This window comes from Colobus angolensis, unplaced genomic scaffold (assembly GCF_000951035.1).
Source record: "Colobus angolensis palliatus isolate OR3802 unplaced genomic scaffold, Cang.pa_1.0 Scaffold2, whole genome shotgun sequence".
Lineage (NCBI taxonomy): Eukaryota > Metazoa > Chordata > Mammalia > Primates > Cercopithecidae > Colobus > Colobus angolensis.
In genome coordinates this window covers 24,851,633-24,864,576 of record NW_012115154.1, presented here as the reverse complement: position 1 = coordinate 24,864,576, position 12,944 = coordinate 24,851,633, and the positions used below count along the sequence as shown (strand labels likewise).

At 38.9% G+C, this 12,944-nt stretch overlaps 1 protein-coding gene across 1 annotated transcript in view; it reads left to right on the top strand.

Annotated features, from left to right (window-relative positions):
* LMBR1 (limb development membrane protein 1) overlaps nt 1-12,944 on the top strand; it is a 176,224-nt gene that overhangs the window by 103,333 nt on the left and 59,947 nt on the right. Inside the window, exon 10 of the mRNA XM_011941598.1 lies at nt 9,376-9,461. Coding sequence (XP_011796988.1) covers nt 9,376-9,461 — 86 coding nt within the window. The remainder of the gene's footprint in view (nt 1-9,375; nt 9,462-12,944) is intronic.

Below are 12,944 nucleotides of genomic sequence, written 5' to 3'. Positions count from 1 at the left end.
TGGCTCATCCTGGCTCAAAAAGCTCCCCCACTGAGCACCTTGTGACCCCCACTCCTGCCCGCCAGAGAACAACCCTCCTTTGACTGTAATTTTCCTTTACCTACCCAAACCCTATAAAACGGCCCCACCCTTATCTCCCTTCGCTGACTCTCTTTTCGGACTCAGCCCGCCTGCACCCAGGTGATTAAAAAGCTTTATTGCTCACACAAAGCCTGTTTGGTGGTCTCTTTACACGGACACGAATGACAGTCACTGTTGAGCTGCTGGAAAATCCTCTTTGAAGTTTGCTCTGTGTCTAAATTTCTAATTATATGAAATTATTTCCTCATTTTTAAACTCATCTGGGTTTAGTTTTCTGATTCAGTATATAGTATCCTAATAGATACACCCCCTTTTTACAGATGAAAACACTGAGATTCAGAGAGGCATAAACCTAAAAGGATGAGAAGTTGAGAGGAGAAAATCACAATAAAATTTTGGAATTTAAAAGACCTGAGAAAACTTAGCAGGCTTGAGTAACCAGTTTCACAGACCCAAGGAAGCTAAATCCTAAGCCATTTGTGCTTGATTTATACCCCAGAATCCCCAAAAGTCTCAAAAAAGTGGCACCACCAGATGAAGTAGAGTGAGCTACTTCATAAGAGAATTTATTGGAGATCCTGTTTATATAATGGTTTGATCCCCACATCTTTCACTCCATTGAAGATACCAGTGTTCTAAAGGTTTGTATCATGAGGGGATATTGAATTTTATCAAATGCTTTTCAGTATCAAATGAAATGATCGTATGGGTTTTGTCCTTCATTCCATTGATACGATGTATCACGTTGGTTGATTTGTGTATGTTGAACCATCCTTGCATATCGGATAAATGCCACTTCATCACGAATGATGTTTTTAATGTGTTGTTGAATTTGGTTTGCTAGTATTTTGTTGAGGATTTTTGCATCAATATTTATCAGAGATGTAGGTCTGTAGCTTTCTTTCTTTGATGTGTCTTGGTATCAGGGTATTACTGGCCCCTTAAAATGAGTTTGGAAGTATTTCCTCCTCCTCTGTTTTTCAGACTAGTTTGAATAGGATTGTTATTAGTTCTTTTTTACATGTTTGGTAAACTTCAGCAGTGAAGCCATCAGGTCCTGGGATTTTCTTTATTGAGAGACTTTTTATTACAGGTTTGATCTAGTTACTTATTAATGATCTGCTTAAGTTTTAGATTTCTTTGTGGTTCAGTCTTGGTAGGTTGTATGTGTCTAGGAATTTGTCCATTTTTTTCTAGATTTTCCAGTGTAATTACTCACAGTAAATACTAATGATCCTTTGAATTTCTGTGATGTTAGTTGTGATGTCTTCTTTTTCATCTCTGATTTTATTTGGATCTTCTCTTTTTTTTCTTGGTCTGGCTAAAGTTTTGTCAACTTCAAAACAACTTTTTGTTTCACTGATCTTTTGTATTCATTTCAATTTTATTTATTTCTGCTTTGATCTTTTATTATTTCTTTTATTAATTTTGGGTTTGGTTTGATCTTGCTTTTCTAATTCTTTAAGATGCATCATTAGATTACTTGAAGTTTTTTCTCTTTTTTAATGTAGGCACCTGTAGCTATAAACTTCCCTCTTAGTGCTGCTTTTGCTGTATCCCATAGGTTTTGGTGTACTGTGCTTCCATTATCATTTGTTTCAATAAAGTTTTCAATTTCCCCCTTAATTTCTTCATTGACCCACTGGTCTTTCAGGAGCATTTTGTTTAATTTCCGTGTGGTTGTATAGTTTTGAAAATTCCTCTTGTTGATTTTTTTGTTTTATTCCATTATGGTCAGAGAAGATGCTTGACATTATTTCAATTTTTTGAATGTTTTAAGACTTGTGTTGTGACCTAACATATGGTCTATCCTTGAGAATGATCCATGTGCTGAAAAGAAGAATGTTTGTTCTGATGTCCATTAGATGAAATGTTCTGTAAATATCTGTTAGGTCCATTTGTTCTACAGTACAGATTGAGTCTGATGTTTCTTTTTGATTCTCTGTTACTGGAAGATCTTTCCAATGCTGGAAGTGGGGTGTTGAAGTCTCTAGCTGTTATTGTATTGAGGTCCCTCTTTCCCTTTAGCTCTAATAATATTTGCTTTATATATCTGGATGCTCCAGTGGGTGCGTATATCTTTATAATTATTATACCCTTTTGCAGAAATGACCCCTTTATCATCATATAATGACCTTCTATGTCTCTTCTTACATTTCTTGTCTTGAAATCGATTTATCCGATATAAGTATAGCTACTCCTGTACTTTTCTTGTTTCCATTAGCATGGAATATCTTTTTCTATACCTTTATTTTCAAACTATGTGTATCTGTATAGGTAAAGTTTATTTCTTGTAGGCAACAGATAATTGGGTTTTGCTTTTTTATCCATTCAGTCACTATGTCTTTTGATTGGAGAGTTTAGTTCATTTACATTCGGTGTTATTACTGATAAGTAAGGACTTCCTCCTGCCATTTTGTTATTTATTTCTCGTTGTTTTGTGTAGTCTCTTCTTTCCTTCCTGTCTTCCTTTTAGTGAAAGTTATTTTCTCTGATGGTAGGATTTAATTTCTTGCTTTTTATTTTTTGAGTATCCATTGTCTGTTTTGCAATTTGATGTTATCATGAGGCATGCAAATACTATCCTATAACCCATATTTTAAACTGAGGGCATTTTAACACATTGCAAAAAACAAACAAGCAAAAAGAAAACTAGTACAAACTCTACACTTTAACTTATCCCCACACTTTTAAACTTTTTGTTGTTTCTTTTTATGTCTTACTGTACTGTCTGTGTCTTGAAAAGTTGTTGTAGTTATTATTTTTGATTGGTTCATCATTTAATCTTTCTACTTACGATAAGAGTAGTTTACACACCATAATTACAGTGCTATAATATTCTGTGTTTTTCTGTGTTTACTTATATTACCAGTGAGTTTTGTATCTTCAGGTGATTTCTTATGGCTCATTAACATTCTTTTCTTTCTGATTGAAGAACTCCCTTTAGCATTTCTCGCAGGACAGGTCTAGTGTTGATGAAATGCCTCAGGTTTTGTTTGTCTGGGAAAATCTTTATTTCTCCTTCATGCTTGAAGGATATTTTCACCAGACATACTATTCTAGAGTGTAAGTGTTTTTCCTTCAGCACATATACACGTCATGCTACTCTCTCCTGGCCTGCAAAGTTTCCACTGAAGTCTGCTGCCAGGTGGACTGGAGCTCCATTGGATGTTACTTGTTTCTTTTCTCTTGCTGCTTTTGGGATCCTTTCTTGATCCTTGACCTTTGGGAGTTTGATTATTTGAGGTAATTGTCTTTGAGTTAAATCTACTTGGTGTTCTATAACCTTCTTGTTCTTAAATTTTGATATCTTTCTGTAGGTTTGGGAAGTTTTCTAATATTCTCCCTTTGAATAAATAAACTTCCTACCTCTCTCTCTCTCTCTGTCTCCTCTTTGCCATCAGTAACTCTTAGATTTGCTCCTCTTAGGCTATTTTCTAGATATTGTAGGCATGCTTCATTCTTTTTGATTCTTTTTTCTTTTGTCTCCACTATGTATTTTCAAACAGCCTGTCTTCAAGCTCACCAGTTCTTTCCTCTGCTTGATCAGTTCTGCTGTTAAGAGACTCTGATGCATTCTTCAGTTTGTCAATTGCATTTTTCAACTCTAGAATTTCTGCATGATTCTTTTTTATTATTTCAATCTCTTTGTTAAATTTATGTGATAAAATTCTGAATTACTTCCCTGTATTATCTTGAATTTCTTTGAGTTTCCTCAAAACAGCCATTTTGAATTCTGTCTGAAAGGTTATATATTTCTCTTTCACCAGGATTGGTCCCTGGTGCCTTATTTATTTAGTTTGTTTGATGAGGTCATGTTTTCCTGGATGGTCTTGACGCTTGCAGATATTTGTCAGTGTCTGGGCATTGAAGAGTTAAGTATTTATTGTGGTCTTCACAGTCCGGGTTTGTATGTGCCTGTCTTTCTTGGGAAGACTTTCCGGATATTCAAAGGTATTTGGGCCCCAAGCCCAATAATGCTGTGGTTCTTGCAGACTAATGCCTCAGTGGGTTTAGATAAGATCCAGAAGAATTCTCTGGATTACCGGGAAGAGACTCTTGTTCTCTTCCCTTACTTTCTCCCAAACAAATGGCATCTCTCTGTGCTGGGCTTCCTAGAGCTGGGATTGGGGTGATGCAAGCACCCCTGTGGCCACCACCACTGGGACTGCGCTGGGTGAGACCTGAAGCCAGCACAGCACTGGGTCTCACTCAGAGCCCACTGTAAACACTACTTGGCTACTGCCTGTGTTCTCTCAAGGCCCTAAGGCTCTATGATCAGTGGTTGGGGAAGCCAGCCAGGTTTGTGTCCTTCCCTTCAGGGTGAAAAGTTCCCTCAGACCCAGGGCAGGTCCAGAGATGCTGTCTGGGAGGCAGAGTTTGAAGTCAGAAACTTTAGAAATCTAGTTGGTGTTCTGTTTTACTGCAGCTAAAGTGGCCCTCAAACCACAAGACAAAGTCCTTCCTCCTCTTCCCTGCGCCTTCCACATGCTCCCACCACTACCAGCCCACGGGGAGTTCTGCCAGGCCACTGCCAATGGTCACTTAATGCTCAGAAGCTCTGCAGTCAGCTTGTGGAGAATGTTGCCAGGCCTGGGACTCACCCTGCAGGGCAGTGGGCTCCCCTCTGTCCCAGGGCAGGTCTAGAAATGCTGTTCAATAGCCTAGGCCTGGTTTCGGGGGCCCCAAGAGCCCACCTGATACTCTACCCCACTGTGGCCGAGCTAGTACCTAAGCTGCAAGACAAAGGACCCTTTACTTTTCCCTTTGCTTTTCTCAAGCAGAAGGAGTCTTTCACTGTAGCTACCACAGATGGGAATATGCTGCATCAGACCTGGAGCCAGCATGTCTTAGAGTCTCCCCAAGGCCCATGGCATACTAGCTATGTGTCACTCCTAGATCTTTGGGGCCCAAGGGCTCTTTAGTCAGTAGGTGATGGATCCTTCCAGAACTGAGGCCCTTAAAAGTAGCAGGTTCCCTTCTGGCCAAGGGTATGTCTAGAAACATCATCCAGAAGTTAGGTTCTAGAATGTGGCCCTCATGACTGTGCCCAGTACCCTATTATACTGTGGCTGAGCTGGTATCCAAAATGCAAGACAAAGTTCTCTTTACTTTCCTCTCTTTGAGCAGAAGGAAGGAGTCACTTTACTTGCTGTGAGCTCTGCTGCCTGGGGTTGGTGGAGAGGTGGTGCAAGCACTCCCTTAGCCACTCTGTCTGGTACATGTTGCCCTAGTCCACTGGCTCTAAGCCCAGCCCAGCACCAGGCCTTGCCTAGGAATTGCAGTTCTTGTGTCCTAGACTGCTTTTCAAGTTTGCTTAGGACCCCAGAGCACTGTAGCCCGTGATGGTGAGGCTTGCTGAGAAACTCAAGTTTTGACCACTGGGATGGGGAATTTCCTTCTGGCTCGGGCTGGTCCACATGCTCCCTCTGTGGGCACACGCTGGCTAAGCCCAGCATAGCTTTGCTGCCTGCTGTGACGGGGCAGCACTGAGTGCAATGCCAAGTCCCCCGTTTGTTGTGCTCTCCCTCCCCCAAGTACACAGATTCTCTCTCCACACCACGCGGCTGCTGCTAGGGGATGGAGGAGGGGTTGGCATCGGTGATTCAAGGCTGTCTTTTCTACCCTCTTCAGTGCCTCTTTCAGGAATATGAAGTTAAAACCAGGTACTGTCAGTGCTCACCTGATCTTTAGTTCTTATGACAGTGCTTTTATGACAAAATGAAGATTTCCCAGATCTGAAGGACATGAATTTAGAGATTGAAAGGGGTCATCAGTCCCCAACACAATACATGAAAATGAACTCTCATCAAGAACACAGGGGACAAAGATCCTACACAGTTTGAAAGAGAAATGACAAGCAGTTCACATTCAAAAAGAGAGGAGTAAGAATAGCTTCAGACTTCTCCAAAGCAAAACTAGAAGCTGGAAGACAATGAAGCAGTGCCTTCAGAATTGTGAAGGAGAATTAGTTTTGACCTTGATTTTTTGTGCTTAATCAAACTATAATGTAAGAGCAAAGATAAAGTATTCAGACTTGTATAGTCTTTAAACATTTACCTCACATTGGCTGGGCATGGTGGCTCACCCCTGTAATCCCAGCACTTTGGGAGGCCGAGGCAGGTGGATCACGAGGTCAGGAGATTGAGACCATCCTGGCTAACTGGGTAAAACCTGTCTCTACTAAAAATACAAAAAATTAGCCGGGCATGGTGGCGGGCGCCTGTGGTCCCAGCTACTCGGGAGGCTGAGGCAGGAGAATGGTGTGAACCCGGGAGGCGGAGCTTGCAGTCAGCCGAGATCGTGCCGCTGCACTCCGGTCTGAGTGACAGCGAGACTCCATCTTACAAAAAAAAATCTACCTCACATTCACCTTTGCTTAGCAAGCCACTCGAGGATATGCACCATCTCAACAAGGGAGTAAATCAAGAAAAGATATGGGCTGTGTAGGAAATAAGAGATGCTCCACAGGAGATGTGGGCAGCCAATCCCAGGGTGAAAGGGTGCAGGAGGCACAGAGGGCAGTCCATCTAGGGTGGGCAGGTCTAAAGACACTGGCAGAAATTTCTTCAAGAAAATGAAGTTAATAGTATAACTGAGGAATATAAAAACCAAGAGAAAATAAAGACCTTTGGCAGGATGTTTTGGGTTTGAATTTGTGTTAAGTACATAGAAAATTAAGTAAAAGAAAAATTATTGCTAATTCTGGGGGTGGGAAGGATGTTAAGGAAAGAAGGAGAGCTGGTCATAGTTTGCTATGTGGATAGGCATTTTGGTTGTTATAATAATGTAGACATTGAATATCAGTCTAGCTAAAATGATCATTATGGCCATAATGAGAGAAAGGGAGGAGTGAAGAGATGTGTGGCTCACCTGCCACAGTGGGAATGCTCTGTGCAGGAAATTCAGAAGTTGCAATAGGAAGACAAGTGCCAGAAGAACCAGCTGTACAGCTAGTTTTGGGAAAATGGATTCAGGAAGGAGGAGACATGACAGCAAACCTGTGCATGTGTTTGACACTTTGAGCTATGTGCATGCTTCATTTTGATAAAGTTAAAAACCTTTTAAAAAATCGCTTAAAATTAAGACAAGTAGTGTAGAAAGTATACAATAAATTTCATCAGTTATAATACTAAATTATACTGAATGCAAGCTCTATATTTTACTAAGTGTAAATGTGAATTTGACTGTTAAAGAACAGTTTATCAGATTGAATTTATTCAGCCTGTATTTATCATTTTTCCTGCAAGCATCCATTGCCCTTTCTTCTAGTAAAGTACCTGATTTGGATTTGCGGATTTCCCCGGTTAGATGAGATTGGCAGAACTGCTCATCAGAGTTCTTGGCTCTCCATGAAACTGACATGTGACTCTAAGCCATGCCATTAGGACACCTGCTTCCTAGACTTTTATTCTTCCTCATAGTGACTTGACTGCGAGTACTCAGGACTGAGTCATCCCAGCTGTTACGACATGAGGAAACTATCCATCTGTTCTGCCACCTGCAACTCTCAGCTGCCCATTTCCTCTACTTTCTTTACTGGAAAATTTTCCTCCTGGTTCTATCTTATGAATTCCTTTTCTGTTTTAACTAGTGAGTCTATTTCAGTTGCCTGTAGCCAGTAAATGCTAACTGATACAGGTTAAACCTCCAGTAAGATTCAGCTGGATAAGAGAGAAAGAAAGATTAAAGGTGTATGTATAAATGTATGTAAGTAAACAAGCAAGATAGGTAAAAACAAAAAGTAGAACTTAAAATCCACAAAACAGAATTTAAGTTGAAAGGCATTAGAAACAAACAGGGTCATTATGAAATGATAAAATAGATGATTCATAAGGAAGATGTAACAGTCTAGGATGAAAAACAAAGCAAAACAAAACAAAACAAAAAACCCTAGCAAACGGAACCTCCCAGTCTCAGCAGTCAAATACAGATGCATAACGGAAAAAAAAAAAACCTCTTAAAAACTGAGAGAACTTAAAGTACAGTTGTAGTGGGTATTTTAATTTCTCTGTTTCAGAATTTAACAGGTAAAATATAAAGAATACAAAGATCCACCGTTAGAGAAACAAGTAGAAAATATGAATAGGGAAAATTCAGGTGATAAATGCTGAGAAGTATATTCAACCACATTTAGGGAAATGCATGTTAAAGTAACAGGAAGAAAACATTTTTCACCCATCACATTGGTGGAATTGAAGAGTTGTCACTTCAGTTACAACTTCAGTGCTGAAGATGATACTGGAAAACAGATAGTTTCAAAGCTATTGATAGAAATGTAAATTATTACAATAGTTTAAATTATTACAATATTGTGCAGAGGTAACCTTCTATAAATGTTCATACCCTACTCAGCAATCTAAGTTTTGGAGATCTGTCTTACAGTAATAATTAGAACCAAAATGTACTGGATGTGCATACAAGAATGTTTATTGCAACACTGTTTGCAATAGTGTAGTGTTTGTAGTGTAGCATTTTGTTTGTAGTGGCAAAAAGTTGAAAACTTGAATATGTGTGAAGGGAATAAAGTTGTAGTACATCTGTACTATGGAATGTTATTCAACTGTCAACTTGGACATATAATTGACTAGGAAAGCAAATGGTAAAGTACTATGTCTGATTGACCCCATTCATATAAAATATGTAATAAAAACCGTGTATAGGATACATATGTATGTATGAATGTGCTTCTGAATGTGAAGAAAGGTATGGAAGCATCAGCCAAGCTGTTCACAATTGTCATTTTAGGGAGGTGAGATGCAGAAGAGGAGATGTTGATTTTTTTCACTTTTTATAGTCAGCCCAAGTTGCTTTTGTAATTAAGAAAAGATTATTAATAGATCAAATTAGAACTTTACCATGTTAAGAAATTTTCCAGGAAACATGTAGTGTTTATTTTTAATATTCTTATTTCAGTAGCTTTTGGGGTACCAGTGGTTTTGGGTTACATGGATGTATAGTGGTGTGGTCTGAGATTTTAATGTACCCATCACTGGAGTAGCATACATTGTACCCGATATGTCGTTTTTCATCCCTTGCCTCCATCCCAACCCTCTCCCTTCTGAGTCTTGAGAGTCTGTTATATCACTCTGTGGAAACGTGCAGTGTTTAATCAGCAAGAAGTTTTAATTGGTAAATATATGGGTGTGCCTTCCTCTGAATCGCAGCAGCATTTGTTTTTCTTTTCAATTAGCAGGATTTGCCATGTGTTATTTTAGATTTTAATTAAAGGGCTACCTGTTCTATAGTGTTAGGGATTCTGTTTTACTTCTAAATATTTTTTGCTTTGAACAGGGCTGTCTTCATCAGTGGAATACAACATAATGGAGTTGGAACAAGAACTTGAAAATGTAAAGACTCTTAAGACAAAATTAGGTATTGTACTTTTTTTTTTCTTGACTTGTGTATTGGCCTTGGTTTCTTATTAAAGACTTTACTGTAGTCTGAAATACTAGAACAGTTATGAAATCTTTATATTAAAACTTTCAACCTGCCCAAAATCATTAATAAAGACTATCTTTTAGTTTGGGGAGAGGATAAATTTACATTTATGCACTTTTTTTGGTTTTATATATATACCAAATGACTTTTCAAAGGTTCAGACGTTCAAAGATGTTGCTCCATTGCCTTCTCACTTTCATGTTTTCTGACAAGTCATCTGTCATACTTACCTTTTAATGTGTCTTTTTTCTGTATCTGCTTTTAAGATGTCTTTATTATTGATTTTGAACAATTTGATTGTGATATGCCTTAGAGTAGTTTTCTTCGTGTTTCTTAGAGCTAGGAGTTTACAGTTTTCAACTAATTTGGAAATTTTTTGACCATTACTTCTCCAAATATTTTTTCTTTTCCTCTCACGCTTTCCTTTTTGGGGACTCCAGTTACATGTATTTTAGGCTATAGCTTAAGGATGTTCCTTTATTTTTTAGTTTTTTTCTTGCGGTGTTTCATTTTGGTTCGTATCTGTAGCTGCATCTTCTGCGCGTCCAGTCTGCCTGTCATCTAGTGGTTTTGCTTTTCTGTTTTTCTGCAGTCTGCACTTTTCATCTCTAGGGGGTCTGTTTGGGCGTCTTTTGTATCTTCTATTATGTCTCTAATTAACACGTTCAATCTGTGTCCTCCATCTTTGTGAAAATATAGAATATAGATAACACAATGTTTTCGTCTGCTCCTTCTAACGTTTGTGTTACTTCTTGATATGTTTTGATTGATTGATTTTTTTCCTCATAATCACTAGTATTTTTGTGCTGCTTTGCATGTCTGGAAACTTTTGATTAGAAAATAGACATTTTGAATTTCACCTTGTCAGGTGAGATTTTACCCTTGTTGGGTGCCTCACTTACAGTATTTCTTTCTTTTTGTTTTGTTTTTTGAGACCGAGCCTCACTCTGTCACCCAGGCTAGAATGCAATGGTGCAATCTCGACTCACTGCAACCTCCACCTCCCCGGCTCATGCGATCCTCCCACCTCAGCCTCCTAAGTAGCTGGGACCATAGGTGTATGCCATCACAGCTGGCTAATTTTTTGTGTTTTTTGGTAGAGATGGGATTTTGCCATATTGGCCATGCTGATCTCAAACTCCTGGGCTGAAGTGTTGTGCCTGCCTTGGCCTCCCAAAGTACTGGGATTACAGGCATGAGCCATGACGCCTGGCCACTTTTGGTAGTTCTGTAAGTGAGGAACTTTGTTCTGGAATGCAGTTAAGTTACTTGGAAACAGTTTGATATTATTGTCTTGTTCTGAAGACTTTTAGGCTGGACCAGGGGATCATTGTATCTAGGGCTAAGTATTCCCTGCTGCTGAGGCAAGACCCTTCTACAAATTCTATCCAATGTCCTCTGATTGATGAGGTTCTGTACTGTCTTGTGGGAGAAGCAACTATTTTTGGCCTTCTGTGATTGTCGAGTGTTGTTTCTTTGCATGTTTTGGGGTTCTTTCTTCAGCCATGGGTTGTTTCTTCACACGCCTGAGCCGATATACTTGAGAATTTTTTACTGAATTCTTTACTGAATACTCAATCTGTTTGCAGATCCTTGGAGTTCTTTTTCTGTGCTTTAGTCTCCTGTCTGGTACTTTGCTGCACAGACTCCAGCTGACATAGTGTCCCCAGATTCCCATTTCATACTCTCAAGTCAAGGGATGGGCTAGGCTCAGCTTGTGTTCCTCCTTCCTGCATCATGGCCTGGAAACTCTCAAGACAGTAAGCTGGGTCAGAAAGGGCTTGTGTGGTTTGTTTCCTGTCTCAGGCGTCATTGTCCTTCCACAATCAGATGTCCGCTGTCTTGGAAACTGTTGTTTCTTATCTGTGTACTTTTTGGTTTCTTAATTGTTTCAGACTGGATGACAAACGTGGTCCCTGTTGTTGCTGCAACTTTGGAAGTGGAAGTCCAGTGTTATGTTCTTGAAAATTAGATATGGTGTTCATTTATTTTCATTTCTGTTGATAATAATATATTTCCTGAAGTTACTTCAGTCATCCTGCTGTCGGTGGATATTAGATGTGATTGTAGTTTTTTGCTGTTACAAATAACGTTGCTATAAGCATTCTGGTATGTATCTCTTGGCATATATGTTTTTTCAGGGTACACACTAGATATGGAATTACAAGATCATTGTATATGTGCCTGTGCAACTTTTGTAGATAAAGCCACGGTTTTCTCACAGAGCTGCATTAGTTTGCGTTCCCGCTGGGCATGAGTAGGATTCCTGTTGCTCCATATCCTTGCTTATACTTGACAATGTTGGACTTTAAACTTTTTACCGACTTAGTGGATGTGAAGTGGTGTTTCACTGGTATTCTAATTCATATGTTCCTGATTTGTATTTTGAGGTTTATGTTTCTAATGTTCATTTAGCTTCTGTTTGAAAAACACAGGTTTGCTGGTAATAGATTCTCTCAGTTTTTGTTTATTGGAAAACATACTAAAAATTTTTGTTTGCTAGTTATCAGCATTGGAAAGATGTCATTCTACTGTCTTCTGGTTTCTGGTTGAAAGTCATGTTGTTGCTCTTTCAAAAGGCTTTAAAGATTTTCCTTTTGTCTTTGTTTAGCAATTTTACTCTGATGTGCTTAGATTTGGTTTTCTTTGTATTTATCTTGAAATCTATGTGTCACTTCATGATACTGTGACTTGATGTCTTTTATCTGTTTGGGAAAATTCTTGGCCATTATCTTATTAAATATTGCTTCTGCTCCATTCTCTCTTATTTCCTCAGGCCGCAGTTACACATATGCTAAACTTTGTCATTCTTATATTCTTTTTTGTAATTATCTCCTTTTGTATCTTCATGCTTCAGTCTGATATTTTCTATTGGTCTGTCTTCCATTTTGCTTTCTTTCAGCTATGTCATAACTATTGTCAAAACTATTGAATTTTTCATTTTAGTTACATTATTTTTCAGTTTTAGATTTTCTGTTTATGTTTTATAGATTTAAATTTACTTGCAAAATTTTCCATTTATCACTTATTTTATTGACTATGTTAATCATTTATTTTAAAGCATCTTTCTGATAAATCCAAAATATGAATCACCTGGAGGTCTGTTTCTGTTGTCTTTTTTTCCCCTCTTTTTCCATTTATTTATTTATTTATTTGATGGAGTTTCGCTCTTGTTGCCCTGGCTGGAGTGCAATAGCCTGATCTCGGCCTGCTGCAACCTCCGCCTCATGAATTCAAATGATTCTCTTGCCTCAGCCTCCCGAGTAACTGGGATTACAGGTACCCGCCACCATGCCCGGCTAATTCTTTGTATTTTTAGTTGAGGCAGGGTTTCACCATGTCGGCCAGGCTGGTCTCAAACTCCTGAACTAGTGATCCGCCCGCCTCGGCCTTCCAAAGTCCTGGGATTACAGGCTTAAGCC